Source organism: Equus przewalskii, chromosome 19 (genome assembly GCF_037783145.1).
Source record: "Equus przewalskii isolate Varuska chromosome 19, EquPr2, whole genome shotgun sequence".
NCBI classification, from domain to species: Eukaryota; Metazoa; Chordata; class Mammalia; order Perissodactyla; family Equidae; genus Equus; species Equus przewalskii.
Genome location: NC_091849.1, coordinates 12,996,229 through 13,019,777, shown reverse-complemented (window position 1 = coordinate 13,019,777; position 23,549 = coordinate 12,996,229). Strand labels below are relative to the sequence as shown.

At 43.7% G+C, this 23,549-nt stretch overlaps 1 protein-coding gene across 21 annotated transcripts in view; it reads right to left on the bottom strand.

Annotated features, from left to right (window-relative positions):
• The window catches only part of PHACTR1 (phosphatase and actin regulator 1), a 500,502-nt gene that overhangs the window by 187,215 nt on the left and 289,738 nt on the right, over positions 1 to 23,549 (bottom strand). For all 21 annotated transcript variants that reach the window (XM_070584084.1, XM_070584081.1, XM_070584079.1 and 18 more), the window contains one exon: positions 7,960 to 8,124. In XM_070584084.1, the coding sequence (XP_070440185.1) occupies positions 7,960 to 8,124 (165 nt within the window). The remainder of the gene's footprint in view (positions 1 to 7,959; positions 8,125 to 23,549) is intronic.

Sequence of the window (23,549 nt, the reverse complement as noted above, 5' to 3'; positions counted from 1 at the left end):
ATAACCTCTTTTTAAGCTATGTATGTGCCAATCTCTCCTTCTCTCTTCTCCAGGCTCTCTCACATTCTGTTGTTTCCACCAGGATAGAAGACTCTTGCACATTCATTGCCTAACTCCTTGCTTCAACATCCGTTTCTCTAGGAAACCTTTCCTAGTAACTTGCAACTCAGTTGGGTTTGCCTCTTTTGAGTTCTTGGAGCCCCTGTGCATTTCCTATCATATCACTTATACTTTATCATAATCACTAGCTTAATTACCTGTTTTTCCCTCAAGGCCATAACTTTTGGGCAGTAGGGGCCATGTCTGCCCTCACTGCTGCATTTTTAGGGACAACAGCCGTGCCTGGCACATGAATAAATGCAATATGCTAAGCTGGAATCCTTTCTGGACTTCCTATGGTTTACAGAAGTCTAAAGTCCAAGGCTCTGAACAAGTAGGTAACATTACCTTATTAGCTTGAACAAAGGGAACTGCAAGGGAACTTAAAGTTAGGGTCACAGGCCCAAATCGGCTCTCTTTCCAGCACACAGGCGCCTACTCATGACCATCAGTGTTTTCAACCTATCAGTTTCATCTCTTTGTCTAAGTGGGGAGAATAGAAACTTCCAGCTCAAGAGCTCTGGCAGAGATGGTCCAGAGGGCCTTCGTAGTGGACATAGCTGAAGTGATGCTGGATAAGAGGCAACGATTCCATTTATTAACAGTGATCTTCAATCCTATACTACAAAAGGATGTCAAGATAAACCTCCAAGTAAACCTTAGGGTTTATTTCTCTCCTCTAAAAATTGTAAATGCCCTCCTCCAATCACAGGGCATGCTAGAGAGGAATTAGCAATGTGGGGTTAGCATGGGAACCAACCATCCTGGATCTCAGGGACAAACTCTTCCTGAAGAGCCCAGAAGCCCACCACACCAGGTCCAAAGGCAGAATCCAGTTTAGACTGTCTTCATTATCCAAGGAGTTTTATTCGAAGAGGAACGATTCTAGAGACAGGAGATTCCTGGAAACTAGTGGTTGCTAAAGTCATCAGTACCTCTGGGTGAACTGATGACAGAAATAAAGGAAGCAGAGTCTGGCCCTGGGGGGAAGGGGCAGCCAGCATCTAGGTGAAGAGGTTAGCTAACAGCCAGGGTTCAGGGTTGTCTCTTGTTCCACTGAGGGATTTGGGGGTAAGCAGAACCGACAGCAGAAGGGCAATCAGTCAGAGGGGCTTAATGAGCAGGCGGGAGCTCCGTGCTCATGTGAGTACCTAAGACTCTCCTGCCCACAAACACCATTACATCAGTGTTGTGTTGCACAGGAAACACTGGGCAGAAGCACGCAGACTGCTCCCAACGGCTTTCAGGCCTGGCCCTTCATCACTGCTGGCAGTTGGGTGGGGCTGGCACAAGCAAAGACTGACGCCATGCTTCACAGGTTCCCAACCATGTGGCAGAAGAACAGGCAATCAATTACTCCTATTTCAAAGTTGCTGCCTCATTACAACACCACTTTATCTACCTTAGGTGGGTTCGCTAATAGCTCGAGTGAACGTTTAAAAAGCAACCTTTGATTTTCAATGAATCAATTAAATTGCAGTACTTTATTAGCCTAAAAGTATGACGGACTGAAACATCTCAGTTTGGAAAAGAAAACAGAGAAGTTTTTCAAGAAAACATCAATTCAGCAATTAGTTGAATGCTAAAACCAAAGAGAAAAGTACTTTTTGTTTCTTTATTGAAAATGGCAAATTGAATTAGCACAAAATTTGGCAAATAATATATATAGCTGCCTATTAGTAGATGGGATCATTTACCACATTTTAAATAATTTCCTGATTATTCCTCCACCTCAGCTACCCAATTCCATGATTTTAGTCCAAGTGTTTTGTCTCCACTTTGAAAAAATCACTAATTCAAAGATGCAGCTCTGTACCCACAAACTCCTGCCCTTCTGGCTTGCTTCTGGCAACTGCTCCCACTGACAGTTCTAAAATTCTTTGACTTCTTTGGAACTTAAAGTCCACTGAGCTTTCTAACTCTTCTCCACCACTGGACTTCTCCTTTCTTACCCAATTCAAAGTTCAACACTGTAGTGGGTTAAATTGTCTCCCCTCAAAAGACATGTCCTAGTCCAAACCCCCATACCTGTGAATGTGACCTTATTTGGAAATAAGGTCTTTGCAGAGATAACTAAGTTAAAGATCTCTGAAGGAGACTGTCCTGGATATAGGGTGGACCCCAAGTCTGACGTCTGGTGTCCTTACAAGAGAAAGGACAGGAAGATCTGAGACACAGACACAGAGGGAAGGCCACGTGAGGCAGTCCGAGATTCGAGGCACACAGTTACATGCCAAGGATTGCTAAGGATTGCCCAGCAACCACTGGAAACCAGGAGAGAGGCAGGGAACAGATTCTCCCTCGGAGTCCCCAGCCAGGAGGAACTGACACTGCCGACACCTTGATTTTGTACTTCTGGCCTCCAGAACTGAGAAAGAATAAATTTCTGTTGTTCTAAGCTACCCAATTTGTGGTGAGTCGTTACAGCAGCTTTAGGAAATTGATACAAATACCCTAATCTCCCTTTCCCATCCTTTTCTTTTTACCCATCTAGCAAAACTCCAGCCTTGGATGGACTCAACTATGCTTTATCCATTGCTGTAGCTGGACAGCCAAATCCACTGAAAAAAGTCACCAGCGCTGGGTAGATTCATAATCTTCAATCTGAAATGGGCTTAACTCTGCAGGTCCCTCGCCTCCTCTGCCTGTTAGGAGAATGACCTCACTTAATACCTAGAAAAGCTCAGCCGTCAGTTACGGTCCCTTCCAACTTCCTACCTCCCTACCTCGGCCCCAGACCACTTGCTTCCTTCCTTCTTCAGTGGAGGAGGTGTTTGTTCTCTTTCTGATACTAACCTTTCTATCTGGGCTTTATATCCCACCCACTCCTAACTTCTCAGCACCCTTCCCCTCCCTCTTTTGTCTCATATATTTTCTGCCGCTTGATCTCTACTGGATCCTTGACATTGGCTTTTTATGCTTATGTCACCCCCAACACAAGCACATTTCCTCCACCATCCATCCCTGTCCTACCTCTTTTCCCCACTTCACAGCCAGACCTCTTGAAAACTTATTCCCACTGTTCCCATTTCCTCCTAATTTCTCACTCCTCACTAATGGGCATCTACCCCCAAAGAATCCAGCCATACAGTCCTCGCTACGTCATCAGTGACTCCGGGTGGGCAGAATCACTCAACTCACTGGACATTTTTCTGCACTTCTTTCACTCGACTTTTCACGGCACTGAGCACAGCTAACGTGTGTCCGTCTTCTCCCGGCTCCTACCACACCACGTGCCTCTGGCGTTCCTCCTCTCTCTCCAGCCGCTTCCTTTCTATCTCCTTCACAGCTTCGCGCTCCTCCATCCAGTCGTTAGTGATGATATTCCTCCTTTGTCTTTAAGACAGTCTCTGGCCCTCTTTTCTTTCCATTCTTTACTTGTTCCCTAGCCAATCACTCTAATTAACATGCATATGCAAATGACCCCAAATTTATATATCCAGCCCACACCTCTTGTTTGCATTCCATTTATCCAACAGCCACCTTTGGATGTATCACAATGTCAACTCAAATACATAACTAAAGTTGGAATCTTATCCCCCCCCACTCCACCCAGCCCCCACTCCTCCAAACCTGCCACTCTGGCCATGTACTCATCTCAGGTGAGACCACACCACATATCCTAAACCAGCACTGGCGTGTCAAACTTGACACTTCTCTTTCTGCCTCTTACATCCTACTTGTCCTTATGTCCTGTCACTTGTTCCTTATAACATCTCCCAAAGCCATCCAATTCTACCGCCAAATATTAGTCCACGCTACTATCATCTGCACAATGTCTCCTAACTGGTCCTGCAGTCACTCACGCTCTTGTCTAATTTGTTCTACAGGATGCAGGCCAGTGAGGGTCCAGTCTTTGGTTACCTCTCCAGCCTCAGCCCAAACCACACTCTCAGCTCTCCAGTCTCCCACCACGGGTCTTAACTGCTTTCCTAGACTGCTTGCCCCTGTTTCTTCCACCACAGGGCCTTTGCATATGCTGTTCCTGCTGCCTGGAGTGCTAATTTTCTAAATTCTTACCTCTCCCTCAGATCTCACCTCAAACTTCTCTTCCTCAGGAAAGTTTCCCTGATCCCTTGGACTGAGTCAAGTCTCCCTCTCATTCTCCCAAGTTCCTTTCCTTCTCTGCCCTTATCACAGCTGTGGTCTTACCTTTAGTCTTGTGATTTCACTGTCTACCTCTCTTGCTACACCATGCAGGCCATGAGGTCACCAGCAAGGTCTGCTTTTGCTGACAGTTATATTCCCAGAGCCAGGTACACTCTTAGCACATGCAAGGCACTTAGTACAAGTTTTTTGTTTTTTTTTTTCCTCAAGGCCCTAGGTATGCAGGAAAGCTTAGAAGCACAAAGGGAGTTGTAGCACATCGTAGATTTCCAGGGCCAACCCCTGCAGCTTATGATTTTCTATCAAGAGGAAATAAAAGTGTAACTCGGCAGCATCTTCACAGTTTATTCCTGCCAGTTCTACCTTTCTATAAATACAGTTCCCATTTTCAAGGAATTTGGATAAGATGGCTGCAGTTGGCTATTTTGGGGAGGCACTGTCTGTTCTGTTTCGGAGGGGATGCTGTCATCCGTCTTCCTTCCTGGGGCAGGTGTCGGGATGTGCTGTGGACACCCGCTGCTGATTCCACATAAGAAGTTGGGCATCAGGCTAACTGCTCTGCAGGCCCTGGGCGAGCCTCTGAGGATGGGCTGAAAAGCACGTCAAGATTGTCTCCTTCAGGACCCATTATTTTATGTTCTGTCCATGACTGTCTTCCTCCAACTGACACGTGACGCAGGGACGTTTCTGAGAGGAACTCTGTCTTGCAGCGCTGTCACCAGCTCCCAGAGCTAAGTCTCTGGGTCTCAATGCTGAAGGCCTTCAGGGGACACCAGCCTTTGGCTTGGAATAGGAAGGGTGTCTGAGCATAAGGAGACATGGGGAGCTATCTTTGAAAACTCATATTATCGTTGATAACAAATTGAGGAAAATGTTGAGATCATAAGTTTCCAACGTAGTTTTCTTATTGCTACACAACTTGCAAAGCCATATTTCCGGGTGTACCTTTGAAGATGCTATAAACACAGACACACATGTCCCAGAACTTGAGTTACAGTAAAAGTACAGTATAGCTAATTATGGCAAATTATAAATGTAACTCAATGTAGAAATAATAATAGGCCAAGTATGCACTGCGTTAATGTTGTTTAGTGTATTCAAAAAGTATACAATTTTAAATACAAATGCATAATATAAATTTAATATATAGACTTATTCTTTGTATTTAAAATTGTGGACATTACTGTCCATATGAAAGGACATTACTAACAGACATATCCAAGACAAATACATGCATACCAGCTAAAATTGGCCGGTCAATTAACATTCCCACAATCAATCAAGCAATCCTCTTTTATATTTAATATCTGACTCTTATCCATGCATACGGAAGTTCGCACTTCAAAGTATTACTCGAATATATATACAATTCATCATGTTAAACATCCTTATGATGTCAATTTTTTTCTCCTTTGGGCTAAGAACTAGCACAGAAAGTCTCTCCTTTCCATAAATAAAAAATATTTCTGAATCCAGTTAAATACAAAGGATACTACAATGTAAACCACTGACTTTCTTAAACTAGAATAACTGTCTTTATATCACGTACCCATCCATTTATCATGATAGAAAGACATTCCATCACACATCCTCTACCTCCTCTAATTCAGGAGCTGAATGTCTCTTCAAAAAAAACCCAAACTACATACAAATATCACATTCAGCTGTCAAATTCATCAGTTTGCCCAAAGAGATCACAGGGACTAGCCAAGAACAGTTAAGAAGAAGAATGATTAAAGTTGCAACTTTGCCTGTCACATGTTTTAATTCTTCCTCCCCAAAGAGTTTTAAATGAAAATTTTTTCAGACTTTGAATGATTCGTGAGTAATTTGATGCCACTGTATTTGCATCTATCAAAGGACAAGTTTTCCAACTTCTTGAAGGAGGCAGCATAATTGATCAGGTGCCTTCTCACATGAGAAGCATGGAGCTTTGCCTTCCGGCCTTGACAAACAGACTGAGGGAAGCTCTTGATTTGCCAGGAGGAAATGCACCTACCACACCATCACTCAGGGGTTCAGGCAGGTAAGTGACAATTATTTAAATGTACGTTTGCATTATTATAAACCATTTTTCATAGCAAAGTCTGGAAGACCATTGTAAGGGAACTTGAGGAATCTTTGTTATTTTTTTTTTTCCAGTGCTTACCGAACATTCCCTTTTTCTTTCTTGTTTATGTATCTTATACCTCACTTTGCCTAAAGAATATATTTCATTTAGACTTATCCTCTCCAAGGAAATGATCTAAACGCCCTTTGCGATTTCACCCTGGCATGAGGGGTGGATACAGAGGAGTCATCATTTAGAGTGTCACTTGCATATAACACTCTCAGCAGTGTTTAGGAGTGCATGGATGACCTGTGTGTTTTCTTACACCTTAACACATCTGTACAATGACCAAGAGGGTGGAGGAGAATGCAGTCGGGTGAAGGGACTCAGTCAGATGGGTGACAATTTAAAGGTTCATTCTACTCTCAGGAATTAACAGATTATAGCAACAGGGCATGTGGGCTTCCATCAAAGAACGAGTCAGAAGACATGAACGGGAGATGTCCACCATGAGAACTGTGTAAGATTTCAAGACTTTCTGCAACTTTCCTATGTTTGTTATTCTCGTTCATTCCCCAAGGCAATTAGCGTTAAAATTCTCAGATCTGTGGATGAGAGTTCAGATACAAGAAGCAGGTCATCTCCTATCGCACAGTCTGAGGGTGAGCAAACGGGGGAGGGGATCAAGAAAAAGACGAGATGATGATTCTGAGGAGGGGAGAGAGCTGGATGAGCTTTTGTAGAGGAAGAAGGAAATGAAAGCCCTCTAGCAGGCCTGGAACGACCCAGGCATATAATTAGCAAAATCAAAACAAAGCAATAGAAAAGAATCTGCATAGCTCTTCCATCATCTCATCTCAAACCCAACAGCGTGAAATCAGAACTCTCTGTGCTTCTTTCCCTATGCATTTCCCTCTGCGCACTCTTACTTATTTAAAAAATACCCATATAATGTGCCACATAAACTCTCTATAATATTAAGTCATGCAAGGTACCATTCTTACCCCTATTCTATAGATGGGGAAATGGAGATATGGAGTTAAATAAATTGAGCAAGGTCACCTAACCATCAAGTATCAGGGGTGGGACTTGAACCCAGGCTGTCTGACTTGAGTCTGTGCTCTTCACCCCTTAGCCAGGCTGACTTTCTCCAAACTCCTTTGTTGGCCACTAGGCAATGAACTGCATAGTTATTTTTGTCATTACAATGATGCTTCACTTCCATTCTCCTGTGTTTTCCCTCCATATCCAAGAATCATTTATTCAAGATTGTTCCTTCATGAAATAACCTATTCTTATCTATCAAAGACCATATATAACTTCTTTTCGGCTGTGTGTTGCTTTTCAGTGGAGCAGTGAAAATAAGGAGGAATAATCAGAAACAGACTGTCAATGCTAGAAGGAAAGGATTCAATTACAGAAAAGGTGGAGTTCTAAATTCAGATATTTACAGATCAAATAAAACTGGTGGTTTTTTAATTTAAAAAAAACAACCAAAAAAAACCTGAGACACAAGAAAATACACAGGCTCCAAAAGCCATTCTCAATCACATTCAAGAATTATTAAACACAAGAGCAATTCTAGGGCTTGATTTTTTTCCTTTGGTTCAGACAGCCTATGGTAATTAACACTCCACTAATTAACATACAGAGTTGAAGCCAACAAACATCCAACGAGAAATGAAGGAAAAAAATCACCTTACCTGCAGACGTGTGTTTGAACTTTTCGCTTTTCTTCTTCCTCCATTTCCAAGGTTTGAAAATCCTTCCCAGGTTGGCAAACTTACTTCTCCTCCGGATGGGTGGGGTGTGGGTACCTGGGACGAGGGAGTCAGAACGCATCGCCGCCAGCCTCTCCACTTCCTCAGCTTGTTTTTACCAAGAAAGAGATGGAAATAAAGAGAGAGAAAAAAAGTGTTAAAATGGGAGCCTCACAGATGGCCGACGTTTTCCATGGTTACAGATAACAGAAACCACATGACCAGGGTTCCATTTCTCTTTTTGCCTTTTGGAATGGAAGTCATACCAATGTGTTCTAAAGCCTGGGTGGGGACAGTCAGCCAAACCCTAGGGATTCGTAACACCCCAACCAAATTGGCCCAACCTTAGCTTAGAGCTGAGAAGGAGGATGAGGCGGGGGAGGAAAAGAGCAGAGCCCCCTTGATACATCAGAGACTCCCCCATGAGGTAGGGAGAGGGTGTCAGAAGAGTCAAATGACCGTCAGTGTAACTACTGGTCCAGCACTTTCTCAAATAAGACTTGGCAGATGCAATCACTATAACACCGTCTGCTGAGGAAAGAGGAGGGAGAAAACATTTATCAACTGTCTATCCCATTGCCAACGTCTCCACCACAATGACTCTCCTGCCTCCTGCGCTGCCTTCCCCAGCCCCGCGGAAGCACTGGAGTCTGGTGAGCGGCTTCACCTTAGGGTTACCGACCCGTTTTAGAGTCACTCACCCTTCATTAGGTTTTACAACTGCCGTAAGTCCTCTAGGTCTCTCTGTTCCTGGCTTTTCGCTTTAATAATAACAAATTCTTAGAAATGGAGAGGAACTGTAGGAACCATCTACACCAATCCCAATAACTTCACATTTGAGGACACTGAGACCTTCAAACTCATAATGCTCGGTGGACCCTTCCTTAAAGGCCACAATCACTCTGACCTCTTTTATCACTTGGAATAAAACAAACTCTTCCCCAACGTACACGAGCATTGACATACCCCAGCGAGGTAAACATACCCTGACTTGAATTTTTAAGACAGGAATAATCAGAGAAAATAACCTCCCTGGCAACATCAAGGGGGCGGGAGGGACTCGCCTTTCCAGAAAGTCAAATTACATTTAGAGCTGTGGCCAATCCAAAACCACTCTGCTGGGCCTCTAACACCGTCCTCCAGAAAAATCTCCTGGACTTTGCAACGTTGGCTATCCTTGGAAACTCAATCCTGTGGCCTGGCCGTCTGCCTGCCGTCATCCGGAATGGTTTTAACTCACGAGATTCATTCATTCAACAATATATATACAGGACCTCAACCGTGTGTCAGGCAGTGTGCTGAGGTGACAGAGGATGACGGGTTGGTAAAGGCTCCTGGGCAAGACTGAAAGGAAGTAGACAACTTTGAGAGATGTCTGGGAAGCAAAGTCAATAGGACTTAGTGACTGGCTGGGTGGCCTGAGGGAGAGGAGGAAGATCGTTCCCGACGCCCATATGCACTTCAGCGGAGTGGCATCCTCTGTTCATGGAAACAGGGAGCACAGGTTAGGGTGTGAGGGCAGCAACGATCTGCACATGTTGCACGGTGACGGCGCTTAAAACTTTGACTACACGGCTCAATGCACCAGCAGCTCCTCTTTTCAATCATTGTATTTAGTGACCACTTAGTACAGCGCCAGACACCGTCATCACTCCGGGGGCAGATACACAGAAGAACTGGACGTGGCTGAGCACAGAGTCTAGAGGAGGAGACGGAGGTCTCAGTGTGTAAAACTGTGCTGCAGTAGGGGCAGCTGGGTAAAAATCAATGGAGGCAAAGAGGAGCGAGTGACTAATTCTGCTTTAGTGCTGGAGAAGATCCCAGGGGATGTAATGTTTGGCTAGATTTTTAAAGAGAAGGAACTTTTCTCACCACCTGGGGAAGAGGGAGAAGTGGATCCCTGGAAGAAGACACAGACCCAAAAGAAACAGAGAGGGCTGAAAGAACATAGCATGTCTAGGAACTGCAAGAAACCCAGGCAACCATGAGCATCAGTGAGATGGAGAGCCAGGGGTGAGAGGTGGGGGTTTGGAGGAGGCTGGAGCCAGATCGTGCAAGCTTTTGGAAGGTTTTATTAGGTGCTTGGGTCGTATTCTATAAGCAAAGGGAAAAGGATGAGAATTTGAAAATAGGAATTGACATTACTACATTCAACAAATATGTATTGAGTGCTCTCTATATACCAAACACTTTGGTTATATCAGTAAACAAAACAGACAAAAATACCAACTCATCGAGCTCACACTGGGAGGGTAGGGTGGGGAGCAGACAACACACATGAAAACTAAGTAAACTGTAGCGTGTGTGAGAAGATACATGCTTTGGGGAAAAAATAAAAGAAAAAACAGAGCACGGTAATGGAGATTAAGAGTGCCTGGGCAGGGGAAGCGTTCAATTTTAATTAGCCTGACTGAGAAGGTACATGATCAGGACACAATTAGATTTGTTTCTAGGAATGTTATTCTAATAGCAATGGAAACCCGAACTGGAGTGTGAACAAACAGGTGGCAGATAGAGTATTAAGGAGGCCACTGCAACAGTCTTGAGGGGTAATGACTAGAATCCAAGGAGGGGCATGGAGAAAAGATGAGTTAGCCAGCCAGTAGAATCAACACGTCTTGGTGACTTTCTGGATTAACATGAGGAGGACAAGGAAGCAAGAATGTTGAAGCTTTCGCTTTTCATGACCGCGTAGATAGTGAAAACTTTACATTTTTGAATAACTTTGACCATAAAAGGAAAAAGTAGAAGAGGATGATGACTCAATGATTAGAGCTTTGGAGACAGTGCAGTTTTTTGGTAAAGTCTGTTTAGGGGTTGGGATTTTATTTCTTAAGGTAACAGAGAACTATTGAAGAGATATTTGCTGGGATGGGGATGGGAGACTTCATCTGGTTGGTAGGCTGAGCTGCAAGAGCTAGTGGAGAGTAAGAGGTTAAAGATATAGGAAAGAGTTTGAGAAACCCATAAAACAGGGTTTTTAGGGAGGAGAAGAGTAGGTGGGTCAAAAATACATATAAAAGTGTTAGTCTCTGGAAGACTTTGTTCTGAGTTATTGAAAGTTTGTACTGAGGTCTCTGAACACGAATGTCAAAGATCAGATATGGGCCTCAGGGAGATTAATCTAACAGCAGTGGATAAAGTGGATTATTAGAGGCTCAAGGGAAGAAGATAAAGATCGAGAAGACTTTAAGTAAGTTTGGGCTGCAGAGTGGCTGAGGAGAGTAAGAAAAAAAAAAAAACAACGCAGCTACAATGAGGAATGAGAAGGAAGCCAAATGGAGCAAGTCAACAGCCTCCGGAGCAACATCGCATTTGGAAATTATTCTCTCTAAAAGCTCTCAGCAGCTTGAGTTGGTGCTTCCTCAGCAATGCTCAGTAGCTGGGTACAGCCACACAGGTAGTGACAACCGGAAACGGTACCAAGGAGGCTTTGAGTCCAGGACGGAAGCAAAGTCAAAACAGTGTTGTGATCTGACTCCCAAGATCACGATCGCTGTCACATCCATTTCCCCATTTCTTACCTTGGTTTACAACCTTGCTGTTGCTTGTCCACATTTTGCAAGTCTCCAAACCTACATTCCCAACCCCAGTCTCCTGCCTTCAAACCTCTATTTTATACTGTTCCTAGAAGCCTGTTTTCTCAAAAACTTTCAATGGCTTCCCACAACTTACAGTAGAAGGTTCTAATTTCTTGGCTTGGCCTTTAGGAACCTCCACCACCTGAATGACCCACTCAGAATCATCTTCCGGGACCTCTCTAAACACACACAGCAGCCAAAAAGAAACAGTCCCTGCAGCAGAGGCCTCATCCTGGGGTCTCTGGATCCCCATGGGCTCCAGGGGGCCACCAGACCATGGAAATGATGCACCACATTGCATGCATATTTGGGTATCTGCATTTGGTTGGAAGAGTTTCCATCTTTCTTTTGATTCTCCAAGCAGTCTAAGACACAAAAGGTAAAATTTTAAAAGTATTCAGGTTGAGGCTTCTCTGAGTTCAGCCAACCCACAACATCCTCTGCTAAAGATTAAAGGGAAAGACTAGGTACTAAATCCTAAAAAAAAAATCAAGATACGAGTTCTTCAGGCTTGGTCCTGAGCTTGCTCTCAGAGTTGGCACTCAATAATGATTTGCTGAATAAGCAAATGAATGAGGGCTTTGGATTCCGCGCATTCACACACATCTTGAGAGGTATGAAAATCAGTATCATATTTGTCTTCAGAAAAATGCACCCCTAGGACCAAAAAGCTGTTTCATAATCACATCTTTAAGAAATGAGTAAAAATTATTCAGAAATTACCACATTAAAATAATTATAAGAAATTAGGAGTGCCTTTGAAAAACCTAGAGTGGCAAGGAGCTGACAGAGCATTAAAAAGGCATAATTATAACTCCATACTTAAGTGAATCCTTAATAAGTATATTATTAAATTCAAGATGTTTAGCCCTTAAGTGCAGTAGATTATTGAGCAGACTGGATGGTTTTACGTTTAAATGATTTATATTTTAATCATGCCACTGCGTTTTTTCCAATTCATCTGATGACAGAGGCTAGCTCTCAACCTGACTGCTCTGCCACCAGACAATGGAATTGGAAGGCTTAAGCGTAAGGAAGGAGGCCAGCTGTGAACACAGTTTGAAGAGGAAGGAAAAACAAAAGAAAACAAAACAGGGCTCAGAATAAAGTGGTCTCTGACTGACCAACCACAGGGCCATGAGAGCACGGAAGGGAGGCAAGTGGGAGAGAAAAGGAACACGGGCCAGGCGTGTTTATGAAAACAGCCTTCTTTTGAAACAGATAATGAAAAAGCTGCTTTCCCCAAGCCCACTGCCCTCAAAGCTGGCTCCTTGTGCCGCCGAGAGAGGAGACAGCTGTCTGAAGAAAATGCTCACTTAGACATGAATCAGCTCGAACGTCAACTGCCAGCACCGAGAATGCTGAATCAAAAGGTAGGAAGCTGAGCAGCCGAGCTGATTCAGAGAGAAGAAGAAAGGGAAGCCTGGACCAGAGGATTTCTGGGTCCTTTCCAAGGAGCGCCACCATCCAAGAAAATACTCTCTAAGAGACCAGACAGCCTGGGATCCCTTTTATGATTTGACTGGGATTTGCTTTATCCATAGGGAGAGAAATGGTTAGGAGATGATTTTTCTTTTTCTTTAGAAAAGCAGGAGAGAAAATACCTGATTTAGACATGATTTTAATGACCGAGAACCCAAGTAGCTGTGTCTGCTTGTGCTCTGAAGTCCACCCGCTGTGGGAGCCTGGGGTTGCTCCTAGTGGGCTCTTAGAGCACGCAATGAGTATGGTGGGCAAGGGCCACTCCACCTGGCACTTTTATCATTATATTTTTCATGGTGGCTTAGTTTTCAAAAGCTTTATCCAAAGAAAGCACCAACTTTGGTGTCCTATTGGCCGAGAAAGTGTTAATCATACGGTGTCCCCTTGAGAAGTCTGGAAAGAAGGAAGCCATGGTGTCTGTGCTAGCTGATGTCTAGTCAACAACAGAGGCCAACAGGCCAGGACATCTGGGGCCCCCACTGTAGATCTCTCCATGTGCCAAGTGCTCTCAGGATACTTGGAGGACCAAAGATTCTCACAGATTGGAGACTTGCTTCTCAACCCAAAGTGAACTCAAAAATAGAACGCTTATGTAGCAGGATCTGATGACATTCACTTTTCCTTCCAATTTTATTAGAAAGGGTTATGTTTTCACCATACAGACTTCACCATCCTAGGAATGGGAGCCAAAGATGGGGGTGTCAGTTAACCACGCTGAGCTGTCCGGGGACTAAACCTGTCACCTTTCTGCTGCCAGCAGCGTTACCTTTTCTTACAGCTGCAAAATGATGTCACCCAGGCCATTTAGAAAATTCTCGACGACTGGGGCTTCCCCCTTTCAAAAACGCACTTTCAGTTTTACAGAGATACCTCATCGGAGGGAAATGGAGGATTGATATGAATTATCAGGCAAAAGCAGGCAGTTTTCCCCTTTTTCACTCCATAAGAAGTCATATCACACTCTCTTATAGAGGTCAGGGATCCCTTGGAAGAGTTCTGGCCAATCTGGGACTGATCTGTATTAACTATGAGGTGTGTTTAAACAACAAAAAAAGGAGTAACATATAAAACTGTTATATTATAATAATATAATAAAATATACTATTTAGAATAATAAAAATTCTAAAGCCGTGAGATGAACCGACACCGCCACGTTGCCCACGGAGCTATTAACAGGTTTGGCGTAAACACAGACATGATGCCTGAAGGCGCCCTGGTGTTAATATTGCTGAGTAGGAGGATCTGTGGCGGTCTCACCCACCACCTCACTCTGTCCTTTCCCTGACCTTCACTATCCTTACCCAGTCTTCCACACTCTGTGTACCACCCTTCTCTTCCTCATCCCTTACCACAGAGTCAAAGATGAATCCAATCTGTATATCAGAACTAAGTATGAACACTGATACGGCCTAGCATAATGCCAATGAGAGTACAGCTGCATTTAACAAAGGGTTTATCCATCTTAATCCAAAGGCTGGTTAACTTGCCTAGTGCAGGCCCCCATGAGAGAGGGGGAGAGAGCTCTGGTGTCCCTCAGTTTTCCGGACACACAGGTGGCTGCCTTCTGCACCTGGGAACCACCAGAGGAAATACCAATTTCATGCCACACAAAACCACACTCACACTCCAGACACAACCATCATAAACCATCACGACATTTGAGTCTTGTTCCCTGTACCCCTAAAGGGACACGTAAATGTTTATATCGAGAGAGTTGCTAATCAATCTTGTTGCTATAAGGGCATTTTTAACAGGAGAATTATTCAGGGGAAGAACCAATAATGGGTGTGCCTGTACAACACTCTGGTTGGGAGATGGTGGGAGAACAGAGCGAGGCTGCATATACCTGGGCTAACACTTCTCAGCATATTTTCTCAGGCGCTTGGCCAACTTCCTCCCTTCTTTCTGGCTCCAGAGATTTCTGCCCAGTAGGAGGCAGTTCCACCTGCTACCAGGAGCAGGTCCCAAAGGATGCTTTCACAGGCTTGCCACTGCCTTTGGCACCATGAACAGGCAGAGACCATCCCTTACTGACACCTTGACAAAAGGACACAAGGACACTACGCCAGCATGCGATGGAGGGAGGAGGGAAGGGGAATTCAGGGATCCCATGGGACCAAAGATGGTCCAAGTTACACTTGTTACTCTCCTCTTGAAGCAGTAACTGAAATCCAAGAGGAACATGAGAATACCCCTAAATCGTGTGCCCTAAGATGTACAGATTTTTAAGAGGACAAAAGAGCAGCTCTCCTGGTTCTAGAATTGTACACCACTGGATTAGAAAGATGCTATATGGCTAGTGGGGTCTAGAGAACTCTGCAGACTGTTAACAGGGTTTCTGGTTTCCTCCTAACGGGGAGGGAGATTCTAAACAGGACAGCGCGTCCCTGGGCATTGATGGTGATGACGATGATGATGGTGATAATGATAATCTAAAAGTATTAAGGGCAGCTACCATTTTTCAGTCACTAAGTCTGTGCCAAGAACTCACCAAAGCGCTTAAAATGTATCACCCTACGTAATCTTCACACTAATCTTTCGAGTAAGTGTTATTATTATCCCTATCTTACATTAGGGGAAAATCGAGGAGGAACTAATGAATAGGAAGACAGGATTCCAGAAGAAGAGAAAGACATGCTTTTAATTAAGCTTTGTCTGTCTTCAAGAACACTTGCCCACTCTATGAAAGGTCGGGTTTTAGAATCTCCCTGACTGAAGTAATGGGGGGGCTTCAGGGATGAGGGAGGAAAGGAGTTTCTTTTTGAAAAGGCTACAAAATAGACGCCAATATAAATTGATCCTACTGTAGCAAGAGAAAAGGGGTGTTATCTGCCTTATCCTAAGATGTCATAAAATATATACATACCTGAATGCAGGTGGCCTAGAGGATACCCACTGTGGGCCGGAAGGACATGTGGAACCATAAGGACGTTCTATACTATGCTCCTCTGCCACAGGCTACAGTTAGGAACTCAGCTGGTGCCAGTTTGGCCTGAAACAGGCTCAGATTTCCTTTACTTAGAAAATGCTATGCAGTGTGTATGGTGGAAAGAATGTTCGTTTTGAAACCAGAAGCATGCGGGTTCAGATCCAGAATCTACCACGGAATAGCTATTGGTGGATTTGCGTTCTTTCTGGCCTCCTAACAGGTGGCACGGGCTTCCTGAGTTTCCTCTGGAGAATCATCCTCCTCCACTTCCAGTTCAGGCAGTTCAGGAAAGGATAACGTCTCTCCTGACTCCAGGGATGGGCATGAGACCCAGTGCTGGCCAATCAGAACACGGCATTCCCCACCTCCACCCCCGGCAATTCACTCAGGGATGAGCAACTGAGCCTAGCCGGGCAATGAGACGCAGCTCTGGATTTTGTTGGGGCTATTGATAGACATGCTCTTTCAACTGGGCTTGCAGATTAGACAGGCTCTAAGCCTGGTCAAAGCAGAGGCCATAAATTTAAAAACCTTCGCTCAGACTTGAAGAATTTCTAGGTCACAAAGGTAATTCAAATGCTTTGAGAGGAAACAATCCTATTGTGTCAAATACTTCATATTTTCTAAGTACTGTGCTGAGAGAATATTTATATTCCACGGCCACAGGCAGTCAATGAATAAAGAGCACTGCTAATAGACCAGACAGGTGGCGAAAAAGTCTTATTTAAATCTAAATTTATATAAGTCTGTGTAGTTATATTTATTGAGATAGTAGATGTTATCAGCAAAGTTCTTCCTGGGATATTTGATTCAAAATTCCTGTTTCCTCTCCCAGGAATCTAACCTTCAACCCCCAAAGTATGTAATCACTACAAAAATGTATAATACATTCTATTACTGGTTTAATCTATAGGATATATTTGCGTTGGTAATGGAGCTTGTTTATTTAGATTGTAAATGAACTCCCAAGTCTTGTGTTAATCCAGAGCAACAATCTTTAAACAATGTATGTTCTTTGTTCATCTTAAAACCTCAGACCTTAGGGTCTGATACTCTTGAAGTAAATAAACAGTGCCCCTCACAGATTCAAATCAAACCTCAACAGAACCTGGTTTACCCTCCAGGGGTCAGCCAACACTGTAAAGCCAAATCATGACTACTTCTCGCTTTATATACATAATACTTTAGGGCCATCCAGCTCTGTTGCAAACACTCAACTCTGCTGTCGCAGCACGAAAGCAGCCGTAGACAAATGCATAGAAATGGGCATGGCTGTGTTCCAAGAAAATTTTATTTACAAAAACAGGCAGCCAGCCCAGTTTGCGAACTCTTGTCCTACATAGCATGGAGCTGCTGGTACTCTTTCTGCTACCTTGAGGGCAGAGCCTGCCTGAGAATTGAGCCAAGAGAGAAGAACAAGAGCTGAGGGAGGAATGGCTCAGGTGAGATGGAGACCTCATTACATCACTGGGGCCCCTGGATCCAGCCCTGCCTGAACCCTGCTAACCCTGGACATTTTCCTTATATGAACCAATAAATTCTCTTTTCTACTTAAACCGGGGTGAGTTGGGTTCTCTTTCACTTGGCAACCAAAAGGGTCCTAACACATTAACTGTGTGACCTTAGGAAAGTCTCATCAGCTCACTCTCCTATAACATGGGAATAATACTGACTTGTAAGAATTAACAGGTATGTACTTACAAGCACCCTTTTGGGGCACAGAACAGGGTTCCTCTGGGGTGAGGTTCTTTACCTCTTCACCACTAGGATGTCCCTCAAGGGATTACAGGAATTTTAAACATTTCGGAAGCTCTGAACTGTGCCAAGACCCTCCAGGCTGGGGGAGCTCAGACTTCAGTGTACATAAGAATCCACTGGAGAATCTGTTTAACATTTTGATCCCCAGTCTCCATCTCAGATCTGCCGAACCAGAAAGTGAATGCACGACAAGCAGCCCCGTGATGCTGATGCGAGTGTGCTGAGAATCACTCTGAGCAACAACCTACAGCATTCCTGCAAAAGCCTAGAATCCGACTCCCTTCTCCCCAATTAAATCTATAGCCTTCAGGAGGAAGACCCCTAGTGTAGAAAACCGTTATCATGCTTCTGGGGCGTTGGCCAGCCCCAAACCCTCACATCATTGGGAATTCTTCAAAGATGCCTAATGTTCATGGAGCGCTTTACTCCTTCCGAGGGCTTTCACGTCTATTATCTCATTAGACCTTCAGAACATCCCCATTAGGTACGTAGGGTACCAAATTTCCTAACTTTGATTCCCTACGATTATGATTAACATATTATTTTCTCAAAGAATCACATCACAATTTAGCCTTTTTTAAGGCTCTGAGAAGGTCTGCAATAAACCTTTTAAACTTCGTTTAACCTGTTTCCCAAACTTGATTTTATCCCAAATATGGTTGGTCGGTGTTTCCCTGTGGGACACCATCAAGGTCTCATAGTGGACTAGTGTTTCATGGAACACAATCTGTGAAATGCTGAGGTAGTATCTTTTTTGTCCCCTTCTATGGCTGCAGGAAATTAGACGCAGGGTCAAGCGATTTGCCCAGAATGTGCCAACTCACACAGGGAATTAAAGTGGCTCAGGGCTCCTGAGTTCAAAGACGAGTCAACCATCACTCACACCTCATACATCCTGGATGGCCAGAGAATGCTCAAGACCAGGCAGGATAGCTTTTCAAGTCAACGCTTTTCAGCCTGTCCCTCCACAACACTGTCAAGGTTAATACGCTCCTCGGCATTTTTCCCTCCTTGAGCTCATTCCAAGATCTCATAATAATAGCCACTCAGTTACCTATTGAACATACGACCCCAGAGAACCTCAGGAAACCTCACGTTTCACTGAAGAATCACTTCTTGAGCCTGCTTCATTTTGAGCTCAGATTTCCCACTTTCTGTCTCTGGTGACATTACAGTTTCATTATTTACCTTCCATTAGTTCACAGACCAATCTTCAGTGTCATTTGTCATTTCTGTGGTGACTGTGTGAAATCTAAACAGTACCCCTGGAAGAAATATTTTAGCAAGAATGTTGGTTCCTGCTAAAACATCCTGTTTTCTTTCCCTTTTCCGTGTGTGCACAATTACCCACGAGAGCTCTAACTTGGGCCTGCCTTGACATTACTGAGAAAGTAAGGGACTCTGCTTCTATATTTTTTGGGACTTTCACAAGGAATTCTTAATTTCTCTTGTCTCATAACACAGACATTGAGTTCCATCACTGCTTTTAAAGAGGTAAATGTCCTGCTCTTTTTTGTCCTGTCAGTAATTCCATTGGGGACCTTTCATTATTCTTCTCCATGAAAGAGGTTCAATTTCTAAAGATGTCTCAATGGAGAGAGTCATTGGTTAATTTTTCCCCATAGGAAGTTCTGAATTTACATTCGAGTTTACCTTTAAATTCTTATTTCTTTTTTTTAATGACTGAATATATTGACCTCAGAGCCCAGAATTTGGACTCTGGACACCAAAGTTTAAGTGCCACTCATCAATTAGCACTGACAACAGGCAAGGTAATTACCTCTCAGAATTGCATTTCCTTAACTGCAAACCGGGGACAGTATCTACCTCTCTGATTATACAATCATTACATTAACACATATAATGAGTTTATATTAAACTCTAGAATAATAACTGGCACTTAATGTGTGCTCATTAAACATTTCTTAACTTCAAATCTAGAGTGTTGATTGATTTTGACTGTTACTCTTTGAATTTACTCCGGCTCCACTTGATCTCATCGAGGGTGTGGAAGGGTGGAGGCTTGCTGTGTCTCAGCTGGAGGGCGTCAGAAATTAGCACCGTTAATAATTATCAAACAGGACTCACACTCCAGCGCATCGGTGAAACTAACTGAACAGCACCAGTTCCAGCTGGGAAAAATCCCCACGTTGTTGAAGTTGAACTGTTAGTTACAAGTTTGGCTTACGATATGTTAACCATTTTTTCCCACTTTACTTGCAATATGGCATTTTAATTTATAAAGCATCTTTCCAGTTTTTCTTTGAGGTTACAGAATAAAACTTGTCATAACTAAATTAGCTCTAACTGGGTTAGTCCCTTTTCCCTTTCCAAAGTTTCCAGGCATTGAATGATAAGGCATCAGGTCTAGGAAAGGGAGAAGGAGATGCCACAAGGAATAGGCTGAGTTCAGGCCTCTGTTCTCATATCTGTCCCTTCAGGCACTTTCAGGAAGTACCATGGCCCACGAGCACACGAGGCTATGATGCATTAACTCAGCAAACATTCGTCACACACTTATTGCACAACTCGAGTTACAGGATAGGGGACTGGAGGAACGAGAAGATGAAGTTCCTACTCTTTAAAATCCTAAAATGAAAAGTACTACACAAAAGCAAACACTATTCTATTTTTAGAGGAAGTTGAAATTGATCTGGACATAGAAAGCACACATCTAATGAAAGATAACAAAAATGCTCTGCTCTGCTAGGCAGAATCATCTTAAAGGTTATTATTTAATGCAAAGGCATCATCTTTCTGGAGCCAAACTCAAAATGTAAAAAGAGTATCAATATTCACAGAAAATTCCTGACTACCCTCAATTTATTTTAAGAGGAAAAAGAACTTCATTTGCTTTTAACTATGCCTGAGAATCTCCAGGCACAGTATGCAGCTACAGATCTAAAATGCCTGCTGTCTTTGCATTCAATTTCCTAATGATTACGGCAACTAGTTTCCAAATGATAGATCCCTTCCCTTAAATGCAGTCACCACGAGGGACTTTGCTCTAGAATCCCCGTTACATTACCAATAAGTAAGAACGGCGAGGATCAGGCGGGCTAACGAGGAGATAAGTCACCAGCTTGATCTACCACGAAGCATTGCTTGGACAGGGCCTGGCTTCAGCAGCCACTAGGCAATATCTTCTTTGTCTTAAAGATTGGCACTTGAACTAACACCTGTTGCCAATCTTCTTTTTTTTTCCCCTTCTATTTCTCCCCAGAGGCCCCCAGTACATAGTGGCATATTTTAGTTGTAGGTCCCTCTGGTTATGCTATGTAGGATGTCGCCTCAGCATGGCCTGATGAGCAGTGCCATGTCCATACCCAGGATCCGAACCGGTGAAATCCTGGGCCACTGAAGCAGAGCGCGAGAACTCAACCACTCGGCCACGGGCCGGGCCCCCAGGCAATATTGCTGGGACATTTTACTGCAGAGCTAATCAAGTATCAATCTTGACTATTCTGAAATTGATTCTGAAAGCTAAGGAAGGCTTTGTCATTGAAATGCAAGATTTGTAGAAAAATATTCTCTCTCCTCAATTTATATTTCCTGCTTTTGAACATTAAAATTAGTGGAAAATCTTAACTTTTTTCCAAGATTTTCTCATTCAAAATATAAGGGCCTACTGTGTGCGAGAGGAGTCAAGGGTCACTCTCACAGCAACTATTTGAATAGTGTTTTATCATTTATCAAACGTTTCCCTAGTTCTCACATCATTTGACCCCTACAATAAATCAACAAGAGAGGCAACAAGAATATTTTAATCCCTGTTTTACAGAACAGCAAATCGACAGTGGCAGAGACGGCTGTTTGCCTGCCAATATCCATTTCTCCCTTCCTCTTTAGTGAAAGCTTCTTGGTTTTCTGCCCAGCTAAAACACTGGTTCCTAGCCTCCTCTAAGGGTACGTGTGGCCATTCATCAAGCTTTGACCACTGAGCTGGTAAGCTGAAGTTTTATGAGCGACTTCTGGGAAGTCTGCTTAAAGGGAAGGGATATACCATTTCTTTGGTCTGCTTTTCCCTTCATCCAGCTTTCTAAAGCAGACATGTGATGGCTGGAACTTGGCAGCCACTATGAGGACAAGGGCACCTCACAGTAATGAAGGAGCACTAAGCAAGATGACACCTTGATCCTTAAGAACTTTGTGGAGCCATCATACACAGCAGCTTTGAACTGGCTGCCTCTGCACTCTTCTGTGAGAAAGAAAGAAACCCCTATCTTGTTGTTACTATTTTGAGTTTATTTATGTATTTGAACCTAATCTTAATCCAAAGGAGTGACTTGCTTTAAGTTTATACAAACCACAGTTTGTAAGGGGCAGAACGCCAAGTCCTAACATACATGTCCATGTTCCACACAGTCTCTGGCCAAATTTCAGAACCTTTTACAACCTGTTTCTTAGCTTGTAAAGGAGCCAAATACTTTTTCTGGTTTTTATTTTAACACTTTAACGTTCATTTTTTTCAAAGTCAACCTACAGGAAGACTTTCTTCCTCCCTTCCTCCTTTCCTGCCTCCTCTACAGTACTTTTGTGTCTCTCAGGCTTTGATTTAAATCATGGAATTGCCCCAAGCTCAGCTCTCCCTGACAATTTCATTTACTCCCATGGCTTTAATTAGCATCAATAAGCTGAAGATCTCTGAATTTATACTTCCAGCCTAGAAGGCTCTTCTAACTGACTCATTTATTAACCGTGTAGCTCTGACCAAGTTACATAACTGCTCGGGGTCTCAGTTACCACATCTGTCAAATGGGGATAATAATAGCGCTCTGCTCTAACCACCACCCCCCCACCCCCCGAGGCATCCTGCTCCTAGGAGAAGGACCCAGAGTCTTCACATCAACTCAGAGGAACACGATCTGTTCCACTCACTGGCTCCAACCCCACTCATCTTTCTTTCCCTCAAACACAACAAGCAACACATCATTTCTGCCTCAAGCCCTTTACACCTGCTGTTCCCTCTGCCTGGGTGATTAATTATTTATGTCACTTCTGAATGCCAGTTTCCTCTTTAACAGAGAATGCTGCGTCCCTTTTTGCCTGTCTTCCTTCCTAACAGAACTCCGATCGTGCTCAGCCATTTATCCCTTCTCCACAGGTCCATGAGCTTCCCAGAGGCTGACCTCATAGCCAGCACGAGTGGGTGGCTCGCTGGTCAGTAATGGATTAAAGGGTGGGTAGGCTGCCCAGACCTGGCCCTGGGACCTGGATGGGATGCCTGTAGGTGATGGGGCTTCAAGAATGGGTCCTCGCTCTTAGAGATGGACAAAAGAGACAGTCTGATTCCTGCCTCTGGTCACTGTGGTGTCAGGATGTGAGGCCTCTTGCAGCCATCTTGCCACTGGCCTGAGGATGGAGTCCTGAAACAAAGGAGGGCAGAGCAGAGAATCACGGGGTAATGGAATCAGGCTTGGAGGCTGCCCCACGTACGAATTTATGTTAGACGATAAACGACCTTATTGTTTAAGGCCAAGGTGCACAGGGTCTTCTCTTACTGCAGCCAAAAGCATCCTAATTGATCTATTCCTACTAGATTGGTCACTCTGGAGCACAAGGACCATCTATGACACATAGAAAATGATTACTGAATATTTTTTCAATGAACACATGAGTGTTTCTTAGACAAAGGATGCAATCTGGCTTGGATATATATAATATTTCCCATCTCATGGAATGTTCATGGCTAGGACAAATAACTATAGCTCAGATTCATCCTTTATTTACTTCTAGGCAGAGCCATGGCTGAAGGGTGGGGTTGTGGAGTAGGCGCTGTGTCT